This window comes from Cnephaeus nilssonii, assembly GCF_951640355.1.
Source record: "Cnephaeus nilssonii genome assembly, chromosome: 1".
Lineage (NCBI taxonomy): Eukaryota > Metazoa > Chordata > Mammalia > Chiroptera > Vespertilionidae > Cnephaeus > Cnephaeus nilssonii.
Window position 1 is genome coordinate 26,380,075 of NC_137072.1, and position 22,897 is coordinate 26,402,971.

General features: G+C 42.5%; 1 protein-coding gene across 1 annotated transcript in view; it reads left to right on the forward strand.

The window, feature by feature from the left end:
• The window catches only part of RSU1 (Ras suppressor protein 1), a 184,576-nt gene that overhangs the window by 27,644 nt on the left and 134,035 nt on the right, over positions 1-22,897 (forward strand). Inside the window, exons 4-7 of the mRNA XM_079767374.1 lie at positions 8,892-9,012; positions 15,114-15,232; positions 16,879-16,961; positions 17,241-17,355. Of these exons, the coding sequence (XP_079623500.1) occupies positions 8,892-9,012; positions 15,114-15,232; positions 16,879-16,961; positions 17,241-17,355 (438 nt within the window). The remainder of the gene's footprint in view (positions 1-8,891; positions 9,013-15,113; positions 15,233-16,878; positions 16,962-17,240; positions 17,356-22,897) is intronic.

Below are 22,897 nucleotides of genomic sequence, written 5' to 3' on the forward strand. Positions count from 1 at the left end.
CATTTTAATATCCTTTACAGGCCCTCTCTGTTACTTTATTCTTCTCTGTTAAAGGACAAATTTTAAAGCTTTTTAAGTTAAAAAATATTTTTTAAGTCAACAGAAGCATGTGAAAATCTGACTGGGCATATTTATTTGTGAAAACAGACAAAAATCTTTTTTTTAAATTTAATTTATTGGGGTGACATTGGTTAATAAAATTATATAGGTTTCAGGTATACAATTCTACAGCACATTATCTCTGTAGTGTATTGTATGTTCACCACCCAAGTCAGTTCTCCTTTCATCACCATTTCCCCCTCTTTACCCCCTTTTCCTCTGGTAATCACCGTACTATTGTCTGTGTCTATGAGCTTTTTTTATTCATTTAATTTCTTTAGCCTTCTCACCAAGGCCCCCACCCTTTCCTCTGACAGCTGTCAGTCTGTTCTCTGTATCCATGAGTCGGTCTCCACTTCATGTTTTTTGTTGTTGTTGTTGTGTGTGTGCATGTGCGTGTGCGTGTGTGTGTGTGTGTGTGTGTGTGCGTGTGTTTAATAATTGAAGTGTTTTAAAAATATTTTTACGTGCAAAGAGCTAGCACTCTGCAGTAAGGTAGATGTCTGAGTGACCCATTCACAGAAGTCATGTCAGATTTGGGGCAGCTGTGCTAGTCACTGCCTTTCGCTTTACCTTACCCCATACACGGCACCTGTAGGCCTCGCTTGGCCCTGGGGTGTGTAACACTGGTGTCCCTGGAAATGGGCCCAGGTTAGCGGTGTTTCACCATCGCAGCCCCGGGAGCAAGCCCACCGCCGGCTGTGTGCTCCTCTCAGCCTTTGCTTCCCTAAGTGTTCCTCTTCTTCACAGGGCGCTTCCCAGGCTATCCTGGGTTTCCTGAAGCGGGCAGTGGCTGAACCATGAATTCCGGTTTTCAAAGAGGCATGTGGGTAGCATTCCCTGGTTCTCCTGTCCCAGCCTAGCACCTCTCCTTTGCAGGAACCACCAGAGCTAAAAACAGTCTGGGTGCTTCTGCGGAAATCGTTGGGCAGCGGCAGAGAGTACTTCTAACTGCTCAGAAGGCTGCTGGAGGTGATGATGGAGTTCACCTCCAGATTTCATGCCCGTGCTTATGACGAAAGCTTACATGTGCTCTGAGCAGCTTCTGGCTTCGCAGGAGCCGTGGGTGGTAACATGGTGCCTGGTCTGTTACCACCCTTTTGTAGCTGAAGGGGACCTGACTGCTGGTGCCGACCATATGGCTCTCAAGACCCATGCGTGCCCCACCGGCCCTTCTGTGGGCTGCACGCTGGCGAGCTCCTGTCCTTATGTCTTGCGTGGTGCCTGCTGCTGCCAGAGCCTGTCACTCTCACAGTTTTGTTTCTTTGCCTCAGGGGCCACAGATGCTTTTGCTCCAAAAGCCCCCGGATCGGCTGCACCCAGCTGGCCTGTCTGCTGTCACTGCCTCCTAGGATTCTACAGTTAGGGCTCATGTTTCAAAGGCCAGAAGTACAACCAGGGGCACCTCACCGTGTGGCCACCCTTGGGCATGATGAAGTTGCTGCAGAGCGACTTAATGCAGTGGACTAGGGAATTCACAGTTTTGTTTTTCCCCGTGAATGCTGTCCATGCTCCTCCATAGTGATTCACCATAGAGACGTGTGTGGGGAAGTGAGTCCATTGGGAATGGTTAGATGGCAGCCTCTAGGTCAGATGCATTGGCCACCCAGGGTGTCCTTTTTGTGTTTTACTATCATCCTGCGGGTTCGGTAGCTCAATGACGTGACAGAGGAGTCTTAACTTGGATAAGATTGTTATAATCTCATTCAGCATTATCATGCAGGATAAGGGGCATGTGTATTAGGTTAATGATTTTGATGTCACCAATGAGTTAAAAGTTTTCTGAACCCAAATATTGTCACCAGGCTAGCAGCATCAGTATGAGACTTGTTGGAAATTCAGATTCTCGGGCCCCGACCCAAACCTACTCAATCAGAAACTGTGTAGTACCCCCTACGCCAGTCTGTGTTTGGACAAGCCCTCTGGTAACTGTGATGTACTTGAGGTTTGTACACTGCTTTAGAGAAGCACTCTAGATATTTCTGTAGTGATGGCAGTGCTTTGTTGTTGTTTTTTACATGTTAAGAGGAATTTTTTTTTAATTGTTTAAACTAGAGGCCCGTTGCGCGAAGATTCATGCAAGAATAGGCCTTCCTTCCCCTGGCTTCGCTCCGGCCTCCTGGGAGCCTGCAAGTCCTCGCTCCAGGCGGAGCACTGCTCCTGTAGCTCCCTCAGCCCCCTGCCCTCCCCCTCATAGCAGCCGTCCTGCCCCGCCCAGAGCTCTGAACCTGCGTATGCAAATTAACTCTCCATCTTTGTTGGGTTAATTTGCATACTCACTTCTGATTGGAGGTATGGCCAAATTGCATATTTCTCTTTTATTAGTGTAGATTATTACATATGTCTCCTTTTTTCCTGATTGACACCCTCCCCAGCCACCCCCACCCCCCAGGACAAGCCCCCACCGCCCCAGTGTCTGTATCCATTGGTTATGCTAATATGCATGCATACAAGTCCTTGGTTGATCTCTTACCCCCCCTGCCTTCTCTCTGAGGTTGGACAGTCTGCTCAGTGTTTCTTTGTCTCTGAATCTATTTTTGTTCATCAGTATATGTTGTTCATTATATCCCACATATGAGTGAGATCATGTGATATTTATCTTTCTCCAACTGGTTTATTTCACTTAGCATAATACTATCCAGGTCCATCCATGCTGTTGCATATGGTAAAAGTTCCTCTTTTTTATAGCAGTGTAGTATTCCATTGTGTAGATGTACCACAGTTTTCTAATCTACTCATCTGCTGATGGACACTTAGGCTGTTTCCAAATCTTAGCTATTATAAATTGTGCTGCTATGAACATAGAGGTGCATATGTCATTTCTGATAGGTATTTCTGGTTTCTAGGAATATATTCCCAGAAGTGGGATTACTGGGTCGAATGGAAGTTCCATTTTTAATTTTTTGATGAATCTCCATACTGTTTTCCACAGTGGCTGCACTAGTCTGCATTCCCACAAACAGTGCAGGAGGGTTCCTTTTTCTCCATATCCTCTCCAGCACTTGTCGTTTGTTGATTTGTTGAGGATAGCCCTTCTGACAGGTGTGAGATGGTACCTCATTGTTGTTTTGATTTGCATCTCTTGGGTGATTAGTGACTTTGAGCATGTTTTCAAATGTCTCTTGGCCTTCTGTATGTCCTTTTTCGTACAGTGTCTATTTAAATCCTTTGCCCATTTTTTGATTGGATTGTTTCTCTTCCTTTTGTTAAGTTGTATGAGTTCCCTGTAAATTTTGGAGATTAAACCCTTATCAGAAATATCATTGGCAAATATGTTCTCCCACACAGTGGGCTTTCTTGTTGTTTTGTTGATGGTTTCTTTTGCTGTGCAGAAGCTTTTTATTTTGATGTAGTCCCATTTGTTTATTTTCTCCTTAGTTTCCATTGCCCTAGGAGCTGTATCAGTAAAGATACTGCTATGACAAATGTCTGCTATTTTGCAGCCTATGGTTTCTTTTAAGATTTTTATGGTTTCCCGTCTTAAGTTTAAGCCCTTTATCCATTTTGAGTTTATTTTTACGTATGGTATAAATTGGTGACCTAGTTTCACTTTTTTTGCGTGTATCTGACCAATTTTCCCAGCAACATTTATTGAAGAGACTGTCTTGAGTCCATTGTATGCTCTTGCCTCCTTTGTCAAATATTAATTGAGCATAATGGCTTGGGTTGATTTCTGGATTCTCTGTTCTGTTCCATTGATCTATATGTCTGTTCTTGTGCCAGTACCAGGCAGTTTTGAGAACAGTGGCTTTGTAATATAGCTTGATATCTAGTATTGTGATCCCTCCAACTTTGTTCTTCTTTCTCAGGATTGCTATGGCTATTCAGGGTCTTTTTTTATTCCATATGAATTTTTGGAGAGTTTGTTCTAGGTTTGTAAAATAGGCCATTGGTATTTTAATGGGGAGTGCATTGAATCTATAAATTGCCTTGGGTAGTATGGACATTTTAATGATGTTGATTCTACCAATCCATGTACATGGCATGTTCTTCCATTTGTTTATGTCAGGTGTCTTCAAACTACGGCCCGCGGGCCACATGCGGGTGTTTTTGCCATTTTGTTTTTTTACTTCAAAATAAGGTATGTACAGTGTGCATAGGAATTTGTTCATAGTTTTATAGTCCGGCCCTCCAATGGTCTGAGGGACAGTGAACTGGCCCCCTGTTTAAAAAGTTTGAGGACCCCTGGTTTATGTCTTCCTCTATCTCTTTTTTCAATATCCTGTAGTTTTCTGAGTACAGGTCCTTTACCTCCTTAGTTAAGTTTATTCCTAGGTATCTGTGATGGCAGTCTTTCGTATCCATGCTGCTTGGACAGTCGCCAGTAGCCAAATGTGGCTACCATCTCTTGAAATGTGGCTAGTGTGACCAAGGAGTTATATTATTAATTTTATTTAATTTCAACTAATCTAGATTTAAATTTATTGATTTTTTTTCTATTTCTTTTTAAATACCTTTATCCAGTTCCTTCATCCCCCCAAGCCCTGCTTCTGGTAACTACAAATCTGATTTTTTTTTCTGTGAATTGTTTTTGTTGTTTTAAATTCCACATGTAAGTGACATTATACAGTATTTGTCTTTCTCTGTCTGACTTAATTCACTTAGCATAATGCCTTCAAGGTCCTTCCATGTCACAAATGGCAGGATTTTCTTTTTTTTTTCTCTTCTTTTTGTTTTTGACTAAACAATACTCATATATATATACACATATATACACACACATATATATATATATATACATATATATACATATATATGTGTGTGTGTGTATATATATATATATATATATATATATATATATTCATTCACTCATTCATTTATCTGTCGATGGGCATTTAGGTTGTTTGGCTAAATACCTAGGAGTAAATTTTGCTGGATCATATGGTAGTTCTATTTTTAACTTTTTGAGGAACCTCCATCTGTTTTCTATAGTGACTAGACCAATTTACATTCCCAATCTAGATTTAAATTCAACTAGTGGCTGCATATTGGACAACCCACCCCAGAGCATACCCTGCTATTTATTATTGTGTGGATAAACTCCTAAAATGCTTTACAAATAAGTTATTGGTTGTGGAATTATTAAATTTATATTTCAGAATAAAATGCTCCTGGAGTGATCTGCAGTTGTTACTACGATAGTTTACTAGGTTCTTCTGTTGGAGGAGGTAGTTCGCTGTTGAACACACTCGGGGGGGAGTGTGTTCTAGCGTGTGACACTGACTCAGGCCTGGGAGCTGTGCCTGCTGTACATGTAGCTGATGAGGACAGGTCTGTATGCTTCTAGAAGTCAAGCTCTTCCTCAGGAATAGAGCTGGGCCAGAGGTTTCTTTCAGGTGCAGCTCGGGTCTATCCTCTGTGTCCAGCGAGTGTTTTCTGTCTGGCGGAGCTTTTAAAAGAGACTTTAATGTAGGAGATTAGGTGAGTCCCCTTTGTGCCCCCATTTCTGAGTCCTGCTAGGCACTTTGGGCTTCTTGTGGAACCATGCAAAAACCGTTGGGGGGCTGACTGCTGCGTCTGGGCCTGCACGAGATTCTTGGGGAGACGGGACTCTAGCTTGAGTAGCCTTCAGATTCTTAGATTGCCCGAAGATACTTTGAGACCTGTCTTTGGGCATAGTTTTGGGGGTGACATCATCATATCTTTGTCACCTTTTTAAAACATAGTGGAGGCTCTGGGCTGAGAATGTCCCCAGTGCTCCTGTGACCAGAGCAGAAGGAGGCATTTACAAGCGAGAGGACACCTGCGAGGAGTCAGGGACTTTTCTCCCAAATCTAGCAACTGAAATCAAAGCAGCCTTCATTGCTAGGCAGAAAATGATACTAAAAAAATAAATTCTTTGTCATAAGCAAAGTTCTACATGACTGAGCTTCCTGATTGAGGGCCCTGTTTGTTGAGTTATATAAATCCATATCCTTGATTTTCATAGTCCAGCTCTTCTTAGAATCATAGAATGTCAAAGCCAGGAGGTAGGGAATTTAGAAATGGTCACAATCCGGTCTTCTCACTTCAGCCTGGTGGGAGCAGAGGCCCAGAGAGGTTGAGTTGAGTGAGGACACACGGAGGTTTTAGGGCTGATCAGGGGAGGCCAAAGCCAGCCTCAGGTGCAGGAGGGCCTCCTGTGTTCCTACGTTGTGCTGCCTCTCATCCGTGTGCTAAGCTCGGTGTTGTCTACAGGCCGCGTGTGTACTGCTGGGGTCACGGTCAGAATCTGGACAGATTGATGAGAAAGGAACATTACAAACCCATAATAAGAAATATATGGGTGCTCGTTGTTTAGTTAATAGTTTAAAATACTACTCTTGCTAATGTGTCACATAGGTATCTTGAAAAATTCCACCAGAATATTCTGACCAGTGACATATTGCTGCCACCTTTTCATGATAGTGTTTCATAAATTGTTCCTGCCATGTATGTGTATGGTTTAGTTATTGCACAAGTTATTATGTTAGTTGGTTGTTTTTTTATGGGCAGTTTTGCTGTAGTTTGTTTTCTAAGCACTAGGCCTGTTTCCATTTATCGACTCTGCTACTCCTTTTGTAGATTACTTTCTTTAAATAGTATGCCTCTTTTACTTTATTCTCAAAGTATTGAAATGCTAGGTGCTACAGGTATGGTGCTGTGCACATAATAAGCATTCGCTAAATATTGGTTGAAAGAGCGAATGTTATCCCATCCACACAGGTCTGAATGTTAATTTCTTTTGCTTTTTACTTTGGCCATGGGAAAAACTCTATGGTTTAGGGAGAATATTAGCTGTGTAATTTTTTCCCCTGTCTAGCTTGAATGGAGTCTTAAACACACAATTCACATGCACACCAAAAGGCTGGGAGAGGTTTAGTAAATTGAATGTGGGGTTATTGTTTACGTCCACAACACAGAGCCCTGAATCACATTTCGCATAATTTGTGGCTTTAAATTGGACTGATTTAGCAAGGAGAGTGAAATAATCTCTCATCCTGTCAAAAAGGCGATACCTTCAGACCAACATTTAATTGCATTGGCAAAGTAACTTTGGGAAGGCAGCAGTAATTCTGGCTGCATTATTCTTGGTTTGTGGCTAAATTGGGATCATCATTTTCTCCTGGTTGCACTAAGTTTCTTTATTGCTCTTCAAGCTAATCAGATGAAGGCAGGAGAGAAACTTTGTGGTAGCTGGAGGGGGAACGGGAGAACAGGCGGGTCTCTGAGCAATGTTGTTATCTGTGGAGCTCACGCACTTCATGGTCCAGGTTCAGAACAGGTAAGCTGACACCTGGCGACTCAGCAGGCACAGCCTGATTGTCTTCATGATCATTTACATAAAGTGAATACCATTCATTTGCATAAGAGTGTGTTTTTGACTACACATCTAAAAATGTGCTTTTGTAGTCAAATTGTATAGGCAGGGCTCACATGCATTCATATTGGTGTCCAAGTGTGGTTTCCCAGCTGCTTCGATTATCCCCTTAAAATCTGTCCTCTTGTCTCCATCCCTACCACCAGCCACTTCAGAAACAAATCCATATCCCTTGCTCATTTTCCATCTGGATCACTGCTTCCTAGTCCCTTAGTCTAGAATGATTTGTATTCTTCACAGTCCCTTCCTCCAAGGGAAGCATTTCCCTTATCTCTTACCAAGCCTCCTCCCTCTAAAAGAAATCATGTCATCGATACCTTAGACATTATATAAAGTTGAAATGATGACCCCAAACTAGATTGAACTTATTCTCCCAGAGTTACACACTGGAGTTCTTGGAATGGCGCTCTCTGTAAGTATTTTAGATGTCTGTTTGGAATTTCACACACACATTTGTAGTGGTACTAAGCAAAGGTGCTTCTCGGTTTTCTCAGCAATCTGGAGCATTCCCTGGAGGGAACTGGTGGGATGGAAAGTACATGTACTGACATGAGACAGAATTCTTGTGTTGTGCCCAAGGCCCATGTCAATGGCTTCAGTTTCCTGCATAGTCTTGGGATTGGTGTTTGCATGAACCATGGACAATAAGTATTTATAGAAAAATATTTATAGAAAACTTGAATCAGCAAATGGATACATGAAGTACAATCTATGGGAAGTATTTCTGCTACCAATTGGGAGTTAGTACTTTTGAGATAAAGAAGCCTTTGCTTTTAAATTTGTATTTGCAGGTATACTATAGGGAAGGAAGAACCTGTCAGGCCCCGACTGTTATATGTTAACCTTTGACCTGCCTATTAGTATTCATATCATGCTACTGAGTTGGTTTTTCCTATTTCTATATAATAACAGTGCATTGATCTGTTGCTAAGCTGATGTAACGTGTGTGTGTACTGATCAAGGTGCAAAGGTCAGGGCCAAAATAAGAGACTGGGTAGGTTGAATATTTTATCATTTAAGGTCAGACTTAAATTGTTGTGGTTTAGTGCAATGTGAAGAGAACAGCTCTTCAGATACCAGATTATTGAAACAGCTTGATGAACGTATCATTAAGGATGGGACTTGGAGTTCGCTCTCTGCAAGGAAACCAAAAGGAAGGAAAAGTGCACTTATCAGACCTTGAATGACGGTTTTAAAGTTTATCTGCTTCGTAATATTCACTTATAGGATGTTTGTGGCACAGACATTCTCTTTGCCCTTTGAAGAAACATTTCCCTTTCTACTCAGTGGTGAGTTACAATCTAGGAAAAACATACAAAATGTAAGTATACGTGAATTAGGTGATAATACTGGATGGTTCTCTTTTCATGTGAAGAAAAATGTAGTGTATTGTTGGCATTCCCTGTGAGGAGTGAAGTTCCTGAGTTCACAATCAGCATTTTTGTTTCCATAGCTGTGCCTGCAAACATAGCAGAGCTGAAGAATTTGGAAGTGCTTAACTTTTTTAATAATCAGATTGAGGAGCTGCCCACACAGATCAGCAGCCTTCAGAAACTGAAGCACCTGAACCTCGGGTGAGTATCGGGCGAAGGAAGTAAGGAGGAGGTGGAGGGACTGTGGCATGGGCAGGGGTGGGGGCACCTATGTTCCCTCATGAGAGGAGCTGATTCCTCATTTCCTTTTATGTTTTAGGTTTTTTCAAAGTTTTATTGTTGTAATACATCCTAGCAATGGCCTACATTAGTGCAGATCTCTTTGAGAACTAATTGAGAAGCTAATTGTTGGTGCAATAAGGGTTGTTGTTTGTGGGGTTTTTTTACTGTATTTTGTTTCCAATAAAATTTTATTTCAGTGATACTGATCCTGAAGGGACTTATTTGCTTAGCTATAACTGTTCAGGCCAGTTGTAATGTGGTTGACTCTGCTCTCTGTGTCAAGTAGAGGTAGTTCACAAAGCATCTTCCTTCTCTGAGGAGAGGGTACATTTCTTAACATGGCTTTCTTGATTCTTGCAATTCTTATGTAGTCAAGAGGTTCTAATCTTATGTCTGTCTTTATACAAAGATGAAGAGAGGAAGTTTGGTTCAGTTGAGGTTGCAGAAGCAGTTATCAATGAAGAATAATCCCTTGCTCCATATATTACTTTATAGTTTTCAAAGTCCTCATGCCAGCATTTGGCCCTCTCAAACATGACAAGGGAGGGCAGGCAGGCACTCCTGCTTTCATGTCCAGGAGAGGAAGCCAAGCCCTTTCCGAGAGGTGAAGTGACTTGCTCCCGATGGCCCCCACAGTTAGGGGCCATGCCAGGCAGAGGACCCCGTCCATCAGACATCATAGATACCACCCAGAACTTGGGCTTCTGAATGCCAGCTTCATTGTTACAGCTCTCAGATAAAACTGCCCACTCATGCTTTATTCACTGTGCAAAGTAATATATTCATGAAATCATAGCCATTAAATGCTCTAGTAAGGTAGTGATTTACATGGAGTGGTAATAGAAGCTGGTCAGGTATTTATCAATTTAATAAGAAGCAATCATGGGGAAAAATCTCATTCATGGAATGAGTTTTAGTTTAGTTCATTCTTTCCACGGGGAGTTTTTGGTTAGACACTCTTTATTTTGATGTTCATTCTGGTTGAGAGATGATCTTTTTAAGATCCATGAGCATTTTTTCCCCTGATGTCAGAGCGGAAGTAGTGTTTAAAGGAGGGGAAGAACACTTTAGGTCAGATGGGATTTCCCCCTATCAATAAGGAGACTATATACCCAAAGAAAGGATCTTCCCTTTAGATCTTTGTTTTGAAAATTATTGTCATACTATTTAATTTGCATCTGTAAAGAATCTAAAACTAGATACATATACTAGATATATAAAACTATATATATTCTTACTATTAATTTTTTCATGTATTAAATTAGTTGTTATTTACATATCAGGTGCTAGGAACAGTACCTGGCACATAGTAAGCAGTACATAAGTGATAACTACTATCATCACTATTGGTTGTTGTTTTTTTATTAATTCATTTATTTTGTGACGATGTAAGTGCCTATTCTGCATCAAGAACTTTGCTAGTGTTGGGGGCCAGTGGTGAAAATCACAGTCTCTGGCGGTAAGAATAGGGGCAGAGCTGGCTGTTAGCGAACAGTGACAGTGTACAGCTGGGTCACTGATGTGTGGCAGGTTCTAGAAGTGCAGTGGGAGAGGGAGCAGGGGGCACAGTAGTCTACAGGGAAGATTCTCAGGGGAAGAGATCCTGTAGGGGTAGTATTTGAGCCCAGACTTGATGCATCAGAAGGAATTTCTCAGACTCCAAGCAGTGGGAAGACATCTCCGATTGTGAGAATGACATGTTTGAAAGCTCAGAGCCCTGCATGTTCCGAGCATCGCAGGTGGTTTGGCGTTGCTGAGTAAGAAATGTGAGGGAAGGTGCGGTATGGAAAGAGGAGAGAAGAGAAGCATGAGTCTCTGCTCTTCATTTAATGAGTATTTCTTGAGCTTCCGTACCAGGCTGTGTTGTAGGTAGTGGCCATCCAGCCCATATGGGGCATCCATCACAGTTGGGGAAGTAGGCTGTAAACAAATAAATCATCAGCAAGGAGTCAATGTGCTAATGAAGGTAAACAGATAAGTCATCAGCAAGGAGTCAATGTGCTAATGAAGGGCCTGTGTGTCAAATAAAGGCGCTCCAGTTTTATCACGCTGAACATTGAGGACTTTGCACAGCGGAGTGGCAGGAAAGATATGGGTTCAGATTTTTGTATGAAGGATGTGTGAAGAGAGGCTGCAGGGAGGAATGGCTTGAGGTCAGAAGCCTCATGAGAATGCTAGATTAACGTTCCTGGTGAACTTGGGCAGTGTGAACGGAGGCAGGGGAGGAATGGTATGTGAAAAATACAGAGGAGGTAAAACTGGCAAGACGGTTATGGACGAGATGGGATGATACCTAGATATCTGCTGTGGGCAGCTGAAATAGAAACACAGGTGGAGCCAGGTTTTGGAAGATCCTGAGCTCAGAATTTGTTTGGCTGGGTTCCAGGTGCCTTAGGATGGAGTTGTAAAGGTTCTTCTTTATTTGAATGTATCTTAGTCACCTCTTTATTGTCCTAGGAGCTGTTTGCATATTTCCAGCTCTCAGTGCTTTATTGATTGTGTTAAGTTTTCTGTATTTAATTATCTAGCTACATAGATAGGGTTATCAAAGTTTGAACTAAATTCTTCTCTGGGAAAGGAATTAAGATGAGTTTCAAGAAAGAATACTTCTGTCCTCAATGGCATACGGTATTATACTTGCATAGTTCTGTTTAAGGCAAGCTATATAGAGCACACTCCTTAGACTAAGCAGCCTGAATGAAAATATACACACTGAGATGCTACAGTTAGGCCACATGCATGCCTAATCCGAATGGCACACTCAACCAGACTCTGCTTTTTAAGTTTATATAGTATTTGCTGTTTATTCCGGTGAAAGGATGTTTAGGCCATCTGAATAAATAAAGGAAAGTTGAGTTACGTTCTTAATTCTTTAAATGTGCCTCACTTTATGAGTTATTTTCCAAAAAATGTAAAGCCACATAAGGGTACATGTTAGTAATTATTTCAAGGATGATCTCATTTCGAGAGGACCGTGGCCAGCTGTTCTGGTATAACTCCCCACTGTGAGGGGCTGGAGCTCATCTCATCAACAGTTAGGAGTTCTCACCAAGCACAGCGCTGAGTGTTCATGGATTTGGATTTTTGATGTTTATATTTCCTGCTCAGTGTATGAACAGGTCACTGTGGAGGTGAGAAAGAGTCTTGCCTTCAGCTAGGAAGGTTTTATTGAATTAAGAGGAGCTCAGGAGAACCTCCAGAGATCCTAATGTTCCAAAAGGGAATCATTAGTATGGGCTTTCCGGTGGCTTTTGAGGAAGAGAAAAAAAAATAAATCTGATCTTGTAAGTGTCTCCGTCACGTGCAGGCATTTTCCTGTTTCCAGTACATTCTATGTTTGCATTTGGAAAATGTCCACGTGCAAACATAGTATCGATGCCACTTGGCATGGTTGAGCCACAACCTTGGAGTGACTTAGGGTAAGCTAGTTTGGTGCAAATAGAAAAACCACCCTTGATAGTTGAGGTTTCTACCGTGATCTTCTCCTAAGGTGAGCTTGCCTTTTTGGGGCTGAGTCAGAATTCCTCTCAGACCTCCTCCTGAAATACAGTTGTAGTTATAGCTGTCATTTCTGAGAACCCACTTACGAGCCACGGATTGTTTTAAGTGCTTCATGTGTTTTCTCTCATCCTCCTGGCGATCCTGCCGGGAAGGTATTGCTAGCCTTATTTTACAGATGAAGAGGAATTGGGTCTCAGAGAGGCTAAATAACTTCTCCAAGTTATTGAAGCAGGTGCTAGACCTGGACTTCAAACCTAGATCTGTTCTTCCACTGCCCCTACTGTAACCTCTCCTGGACATCTGGAGTGGCAGTGCTCGGAGGGGACCCTGAGGACACACGTCCCACCCACGTAGATGGAGGTAGATGTAAGCGCCCACCGTGGGGGAAGGCTCCTGCACACCCCGTCATTCTGCAGAGAGAGAGAGACTTTCTCTGGTTGTTCTGTGTGTGCTGGTGTCCAGGGAACCAGCCAGCATCCGTACGGCTTCTTGCATTGTTTGCAGCTGTGGCTATTGGCAGCACCGCTTCTGGACCTTCAGAGTCATTTCAGTCAGGGCTCCCTTTCCACCCACCAGGTCAGTGGGCCTACTCCTGCCACGTACTGCTGTCAGCTGTACAGGCTCCGCTGTGCTCCTGACCTTTGCGGGGGATTGGTTTACTGCTCAAAGAGAAAGAAAACCTGCAGTTTAGTAGATTCAGGCTCACTATATGAGGAGATGGGATGGGGACTCTCTTCAGTGAGATGCCCCTGGCTTCCAAGGCAGCGATTTTCGCCTGGTGTGCCACAGGAATTTTTAAAACATGCAATACCTGCTAGTCAGGGCACTGAGCTCTTTCCCCTAGATCAGTGGTCGGCAAACGCATTAGTCAACAGAGCCAAATATCAACAGTACAACGATTGAAATTTCTTTTGAGAGCCAAATTTTTTAAACTTAAACTTCTTCTAACGCCACTTCTTCAAAATAGACTCGCCCAGGCCATGGTATTTTGTGGAAGAGCCACACTCAAGGGGCCAAATAGCCGCAGTTTGCTGACCACGGCCCTAGATTGTCAAAATAACAACAGCCAACACAACAATAGCCATCAGGTGTGAATGAATAAAATTTATGACTATTCTTTTTTTGTCGGATCGACAAAAAATATTTCTTCTGGTGGGCTGCATAATTTTGGTAATTAGTTTGTGTGCCGTGAGATGAAAAAGTTTGAAAATCGCCGACTTTAGGTATACTTCTGTACACTTCCCACTATTTCGGGCTTTTTCTTCAGTTGCATCGGAGTCTAATGATTAGGAGTGCCTTGTCTTCCATGAGGTGCTGGGTGCTCTCAGACAGCTGAGTCAAAAGTCCTTGGTCCTTAACCTCTCTCAGCCTATTTCCCCATCTCAACATTACAGAGATGATTATAAGTGCTGTCCTGCCTATATTACACGATAGTTTTGGTGATTCAGGTGAAATACATGATATAAATGTGCTTCACAAATTGTGAATTCATGGAGGTTATTTTGTTAAATGTAAAGTTAACCTAGGACTTTGCTACGCATTCAGAGGTGGTCACTCTTTCTTTCGAGGCCTGGTTGGTGGGTGTGGTCAGGATAGTAGCTCATATGAGAAGGATGGATGTCTAGAATTATTTGTAGTGTCACAGTTCCGCCCACCTTTCCACATCTGCCAGTCTGTATTAGATTAAAAAAAAAGATTTTAAAATCACTTTTAACTGTGCACAAAGTTCAGAACTGTGTTAAGAAAAATAATGATAAAAGTTTTTAACTGCGTGAAAAAAAATGATAAAAGAGAGTAATAGAAAAAAATTTCCTTACATTTCATTGGAGATTTTATATATATATATATATATGTTTTTTTATTTTCAATTGTAGTAAAATACACATACCATAAAATTTAGCATCTTAACCATTTTAAGTGTATGATTCAGTTGTGTTAAGTCTATTCACACTGTTGTGCAGTCAATCTCCAGAAGTTTCTCATCATGCAAAACTGAAACTCTACACCCATGAAACAACTGCTCCCCATTTTCCCTCCCTCAGTCCCTTGTAACCACCATTCTAATTGGACATCTGTTTGAATGTTAGAAGCTGCAGAACAAAAAAGTGATCCTCTCCCCCACCCCTCCCACCCCGCCTCCCCGCTTAGGAGAAATAAGTGAAATAAAGTCAAGTCTGAAAACTACAAAGCTTACTGTGTCTCTTTTGAGGTGTTATTGCTACATCCATAAGGAAGTTTTCTGTAGAAGACAGATATTTTTGTGAAGATTTAATTTTCTGTGTAAAACAATGATTGAACATCACCATTGGAGAAAATGACAACGAAGACATTTTCAAATATTTCACGGCCTGGACTAAAAATACTAGGCTCATTAAATAACATAGTGATCATAGAACTATGGCCTCTTTTAAGCTTTCAGCCCCTCACATATGGCTCTTAGGCTTGTGACATAGGTGATCTGAGTATTCTGCTAAACATACGTTTTATATGTGATGTCTTGTTTTTTTCTCCACCCACAGCATGAATAGACTAAACACTTTGCCTCGAGGATTTGGCTCTCTCCCAGCTCTTGAGGTCCTTGATTTGACTTACAACAACTTGAATGAAAATTCCCTTCCTGGAAACTTCTTTTACCTGAGTAAGAAACTTCTACTTCTATAATTCTCCTTAAAATGGTACTTTGCGTTCTAAAAAAGATATTTACTTGCCAAGGCCCAAACTCCAAGACAAATTGGGCATATAGATTTTTTTCTTTACAGATTCCTTTTGAATTTTCTTTCATAGCTCAACAGTATGTGTACTTGAAATACACTGAGTGGCCAGATTATTATGATCTCTGAACACATAATAATCTGGCCACTCAGTGTATATCCTATATAATAAAAGGCTAATATGCAAATTGTTCCCTCGACCAGGAGTTAGACCAGCAGGCAGGCCGGCCAACCACCCATGTTCCATCCCCCTGGTCAGGCTGGCCGGACCCCACCCATGCACGAATTCATGCACCAGGCCTCTAATATATATATACTGAGTGGCCAGATTATTATGCGGTCAGAGATCATAATAATCTGGCCACTCAGTGTTTAGTTATCTGACACCATTGCACTGAAGTGGACTTTAATAATGTCATATTAACTTTCTAATAGAGATTATATATCTAAATGAGATATTTAGCTAAGGAGTTTGAGTTTCTTTTTTTAAAGAACATGCAAAAATGTAATAATATATGTGTTGCAGGTAACTTTTTGTAGGATATTTGCCCAAAGATATTCTGATAACTTATTTATAAAAATATCTATCAATAAACCACTGACAGAATTTTTAAAATTTCCAGCCATGATTATTGTTTAATCCTTTTAAAAAGTGCTCTTATTGCCCTAGACCAGTGGTCGGCAAACTCATTAGTCAACAGAGCCAAATATCAACAGTACAACGATTGAAATTTCTTTTGAGAGCCAAATTTTTTAAACTTAAACTTCTTCTAACGCCACTTCTTCAAAATAGACTCGCCCAGGCCGTGGTATTTTGTGGAAGAGCCACACTCAAGGGGCCAAAGAGCCGCATTGATTTATTTTTAACACTAGAGGCCTGGTGTACGAATTTGTGCACGGGTGGGGTCCCTCGGCCTGGCTGGTGATTGGGGCCAATTGGGGCCGTATTGTCCAGTCCCGATCAGGGCCAGCCGGCCAGGGGGAGGGACTGCGGGAGGTTGGCTGGCTGCGGGAGGTTGACTGTGGGAGTGCACTGACCACCAGGGGGGCAGCTCCTGTGTTGAGTGTCTGCCTTCTGGTGGTCAGTGTGTCGTCATAGTGACCAGTCATTCGGTCGACTGGTTGTAATGGTTGCTTAGGCTTTTATATATATAGATAGTTCTCTTTACATGAAAGAGCCCTTTTGCCTTAAGTATTGATATAAGTGACACAGTGGTTTTCTTTGTTTTACTTTGGATGCAAATGGGGTAAGAAATGTGAATCAGAAGTAATAGGAGAAAAATAGCTATCTTTTCTTATGGTATATTGACATTTTGTGCCAAAAACTACTGGTGCCTACAATTGTTAATTGTGTCAGTCCTCTTGGATATAGATGTTTTCCTGAACACACCAGCCCCACAATAAGCCAGTAAATCTAAGTTTGACCTGCTTGTTATTATTGTGAGCCCTAGGTATGTCACAGGCTTCTCACCAAGCCAGGGTTATTAATCAAAGCTGACGCCCTTGTATTGATCAGACCTCCAATGGTTGGGTTCCATGTCACCCTGTTTATATATTGCTGTTTAATTTGCAGCCACCCTGCGTGCACTCTATCTAAGTGACAACGATTTTGAAATCCTGCCGCCAGATATTGGGAAGCTCACAAAGTTGCAGATAGTAAGTAATTTATCTAAATTCTGAGAAAATCAATTCACTTCTGCAGCCTCTGTAGGAGTAGAATCAAGTCAATTTGAGCAGGAGTGGGGTTTGTTCTACAGGAATAAACCACTACTCTCGGTACTGTTTCTTGTTCATCTGTAGTCACTTGTAAATAAATTGAAAGGATAGAGGCTTAAAGAAGAGAGGGCATGGAAGAGGACAGAGTTTATGTTGAACGCCTCTTTAAGGGAATTTATGTGAAATTGTTTTGACAACTGCTTGTTTTCTTGTATTTAGCTCAGCCTTAGGGATAACGACCTGATCTCGCTGCCTAAGGAAATCGGGGAGCTTACTCAGCTTAAGGAGCTCCACATTCAGGGGAACCGCCTGACTGTTCTGCCCCCAGAACTAGGTAAGGTTGCTGATGAATGAGCTTAATTCTGGATTTAATTAATACTGATTACCCAAATGCAACAATTCTGAACAACCCTCCCTCCTCCACCGAGGCACCCAGTTCTGACCATTTACTGGCATTTGTCATTGACCAGCAGTCAGCTGTGCCAGGTTTGACCTGCCCTGGCTCTGCATTCAGTGGTGCTGCTGCAGTGTCTCAGAAATGGCTGATGAGAGATGACCCAGCCCAGCTGCCTGCCTCCTGCAGTGAAAAGAGCCCAGATCCCTGGAGATCCTCTTATCTATGGCTCCTCCTTTACTAGCTGGGGATGGGTTTTGTTTTTTTAATCAAACCAACACTCTTACTTTTTTTAATCCTGTATTTTTAAATTTTAATTTCTTGAAAACTTACCAGATAGTTGTGTTTCTTACAGCTGCTTGAATACCTTTTCCAGTCATGAATTTGTTTTTCTCCTGATTCCACCTCCAGTGGGAATTTGAAATGTGTTCTAGCTGGGAATTTCTCTGTCCTATCCCGTTTCCCGTTGGCAGCTGAATCTTACTACTCTGCCTGGTCACTCAAGTGGCCCCTGTGGCTTCTTACCTTCCTCGGAAATAACATCCAAAGCTGTTCTTCTCTTACTAGGCTACGCTACTCTTCCAGAAAACGCTCATGAGTTCACTTTGCTTATGCACACCCTCGGTATCCTCTCATTTCTTCTATATATCCAACTGCGTTGTTTCTCAAACTAAGACTTTGCTTTTCTGCCCCCAAATACCATCATTTTAAAAAACACACTTAATCCAATGTAAGCTCACTCAGAGCAGGGGCTTCTATATTTGTTCTCCCTTGCTTACTGTGTACATGGGGCATGTGCTCAGGAATATGTCCTGAATGATTAATGAAGTGAGACCCTCGGATAGGCTAGCAAGGTTTGGAAAGGCTGTGAGCAGGCAGTCTGACTTCTGTTCAGCATGCAAGCCACGAGCCACATATCAAGTGTTCAGTAGCCACGTGTGGAAAATGCAGATAGAGAACACTTCCATCAGCACAGGAAGTTCTGTTGGGCAGCACTGGTCTAAAGGAAAAGCATTCACATGCTTCCATGGAACAAATGGAAAGTTTTATCCCCTCTTTTCCCATATCCTTGAGCTCCTTTGTCAGTGTAAAAGGTCTAGAGAGAGTTGTGCTGCTTCTGAGTACCTCCCCTTCTCTGAGTTACAAGTAGTCCAGTCTCACTTTAGAAGCAGGCTACAGGATCAGGAAAATGTCCTTGCAAACTGTTTAAAAAATACATATTTTTATTGATTTCGGAGAGAGGAAGGGAGAGGGAGAGAGAAAGAAACATCAATGATGAGAGAGAGAATCATTGATCAGCTGCCTCCTGCACATCCCACACTTGGGAGTGAGCCCACAACCTGGGCATGTGCTCTTGACTGGAATTGAACTTTGACCTCCTGGTTCATGGGTCAAAGTTCAACCACTGAGCCACACTGGCCTGAAACAAATGTTTTAAGGCAGAAAACTTCTTTCAAAAGGAAGATTCTATACAGTGACTGGTAACCACAGGTGTTAGCCTTGGTAATACCAGGCAAGCTTTTGTACAATAGGAGTACCTGCTCCCTCCCAACCTGTGAAATGAGAATTTCCCTGCAGGAGACTAGTTCTTGTCTAACTTGGTAAAGCTTACTTGGTGCATCCTTGATTAGTCTTACTACTCTGCCTGGTCACTCAAGTGGCCCCTGTGGCCTCTTACCTTACCTTGTCTATTAGGAGAAATGAAAAACAAAGTGTATTTTGTTGTTTTATCTACTTCATTTGCCAAGCAGTGAGGCAGTGTAGGGCATTAGATTAATCAGTTATTTATATCAGATAATAATTTGTTAGAAAAAATCTAGTTGAACCTACACATACCTATGTATTTATATCTTAAAATCTTACATTGCTTATCCTATTTAAATAATGCATGTTATCATATTTGTCTAACATTTCTGTTAAGCTCTCTGATAACAACTTACATGTTTTTTATTCAGCAGCGGAATTAAGGAGACAGTCTTTAAATATCTTTATTTTTTTGTGTGAGCCATATCTAGGAAAGCTTAATCTTAACATCTGCCTGGTGGCAGTTTTCCCTAATTATAGGTAAACACTTAGCTGGAAATAAATGATAAACCCCTGGGAGTTTCTGTTACAAATATAACCTCAAGATGAAAACAGATGTATTATTTATTTTTAAACACTGATTTTTTTAAAAAGTCAAGTATAATAAATAGTGATATAATAATATCACTAGACAGCATGTGTTCTCTCCTGTCATTGTCATAAGCATAGTAAGCTGACTTTTTAGAGGTGAGGAGACAGGCTTGGAGAGGATAGGTGACACGTTCCTAGGGGCACAGTGAGTCACAGAGGTGTGATCTGAACTCTGAATGACTGTCCGCCAGGTCCACATTCCTACCCTACGTGTGGTCCTCCTTCCCATTTGTGCCAGTAGAAGGATTCCTAGAAAACGGTTTCCGAGTGTGAATACGATGCGGCACTGTTCGCTGCCCCAGGCCATGGCAGGGGGACAGATGACACGATATGGCCAGTCACATGGCCGACTGGGCTGGTATGCGAGCAGCGAGCAGCGGGGCTAGGGCAAACCTGCAAAATGCTGATGAGATGGCCTCTGGGAAACAAATTGCTATTCCCCTTTTCCACTCCACGCCAGTTGCACTGTCGCTGTCGTTCTTTCCCCAGTGAACACCCAGCCACAGCAGGAGTGCCTGTCTGTGTGTTGGATGCTCAAGGTGCTCATATGGCTAAGGGCCAGTGCGGGGCCTGATGTACTTGAACCTTCCTATATCTGTCCCACCAGCATCCACTGGCTGCAGGTTTGCTCTGGGTGCATTTTAAAGTGTGGATAATGGTCTCTCCCCTGTATATTTATTTTTTATGTATCTGAAAAGCAAGTTAAGTGCTTTGGAGATTTCTGTGAAATTTCCTTTAAAAATAAGTTCAGAGTTTATTAACTGGAAACCTTGTTGGTTAGAGTATTTGGGCCAAGCAAGGGAACCCAACTGGGTTCTGACCTGTCAAATATAAGAATATGCACGGACACAGCAAAAGAAAGTCAGGGGCTTGAATGTAGTTTAACATGTAATTTTATTACTTTCCTTTTGTTGTGTAACCCTGAGTAAGTTATTTTAACTGTTATGTCCGATTCCTACACAGTAACTCACTTGATTTGATGTTAGTCCAGTTTATCCATTGAAAATTAGATATAAATTGGGTCTATCATTTACCCATCCATTTATTCATTCTCATACATTTACTGAGTTCCTACTTTAGGCCAGGTCTTGTCTCCAAGGAACTTACTTTTTGAATAAAGTAAAATTCACATATTTAGCAACTGTTCATGTTTTATTTTCTGGAGATACAACAAGAGACGAAGCATGCCTTGTGGCATTCTAGTTGGGGAGGATGAATGGAGGATTGATGGCTAGCATATCAGATATAAGTGCTCTAGGAAGAAAAACCAGCATGGGAGGGAATGTCCATATTGGGGGTAGGGGGGTGTTGCTCTATTACAGAGTCAGCAGGGAAAGCTTCACTACTATGATGGTGTCTTTTAAGCAGAGACCTTAGGGAGGGAGCTTCTCTGGCTGAGGGAATAGCCAAGTGCCAGGGAATGAGGTGGGCTTATATGTTGAGGGATAACATCAGGATTAGTGTAGCTGGGACCGAGTGATCAGAGGGGAGAGTTGGGAGAGATGAGCTTAGATAGGAAGTGGGGACTACATCCTGTGGGAACTTCTGTGCATTGTAAGGACTTTGGCCTTTACTCAGGGTGAGATAGCGCAGGAGCATGAATAATGGCCCAAAGATGCCCTCGTCCTAATCACCAGAACCTGGGGATATGTTACCTCACATGGTAAAAGGACTGTATGGATGCGATTTAGAATCTTGAGATGGGGATATTATTCTGCATTACCCAGGTAAGCCCAGTATAGTGATAGGGTCCTTAGAAGAGGGAAGCAGGGGGGTAAGAGAGAGTACAAAGTAGATGTGATGACAGAATCACGAGGGTGAAGTCATGCATGGAAGGGGCCATGAGCCAAGAAATGCAGGCAGCCTTCAGAAGCTGCAGAAGCCACGAGAATGGATTTCCCCCTGAAGCCTCCAGAGGAATGCCACCCTCTGCATTCATCCAGCTGGCAGTAATGGTCAGATTCTGGGCCTGTCTCTAAGGCAGGACTGACAGGAATTGGTGACGATTTAGGTGAGGGGTGTAAGAGTGAGGATTGCCTGTGAGGAATTGGACCTGGGCAATGGAAAGGATGGAGAACATCATGGGAAGGGTAGATTAGGAGATGGGGAGAGGAGAGGAGTTAGTCATGGGCAGAGTTTGGGTGTCAAGTCTGAGATGCCTTTTGGATTTTTAATCGAGAAGCAATTGGACATTAGAATCTGGAGTTCATAGGAGAGGTCTGGCTGCATAGGTCATTTGGGGCATTATCAGCAGTCTGCAATGCCACAGGTTGGATGTGATTGCTCGGATGTGACTGTAGAGGTTGGAGGATTGGTCCGTGCAGCACTGTGCTTCCTCAGCCCTGAATCCAGAAGGGCCGGGTACCTGACTGGGCCAGGCTGGCTCCCAGGCAGGCATCTGTGCCAGGCCAGGGACTGTCGCTCCCCCTGGAGGCCCCACGACGGCTCCAGTGCTAGTGCAGTGGGACGCTTGTGCTTCATAGGAAAACTGCTTTTCCCAACGTGTGTAGATAACTGTGCCAGCGAAGGAGTGACATAGACACAACTGACATTTCCTGAGTCTGCCTAAATCCAGTGTCTCTTTTGGGACCAGTGTTTTCAGCTCACAGCCAGTCTCTTCCTCCGAAAAAGCAGCAACACGCCCAACTGGAGTTTCACCCACTTTTAATTAGCTGAATGGAGAAAAGGCATTGGTGGGGCAGGAAGGAAAGGCAGGCATCCCCACCTAGCCTCAGAGTAGATGAAGCCTCAGAAGAGACAGCCTAACGGTGATGTCAGAGCTGGTAGCTCTGTGGGCATTCCTCTGTCCCACATCTGTATTTTCTTACACACGAGACAGTTGTCCTGTGAGATGAAGATATGAAATGTGTTTTGCCTGATCTCTTCCTTAAGCTCTCCAGGGTTCAGTTGCTTGCTCTGGAAGGAATCATTACTGCTTTTGTGGCTTCTGCAGTCATGGGACCTCTTCTTCTGCAGGTGTTCGCCCTTGGAGAAGGAAATGGCGTAGGTCGGCTAGGCATGCAATGGAGCAGGTGCTTTAGATATCAGAGCCTTATCTACACGAGTTGGAGCAGTGCATGGGAGGGCTACAGGCACCTGGGGCCAGTGGGCCTAGTGTCCTAAGCACGGTGTCAGTAGTCAATGGCAGCTTTTATTACAGAAATATGAGGAGCATATGCATTCTTTCTAGCTTTCAAGGGTGGAAAAAAATATTAATACATTCAGAGAGTAAGTGATGTCATGAATTGAGAATTTCCCTCCAATTGTATTCTGTAGAATAAACAGAATTAACAAAGAGTGGATATAC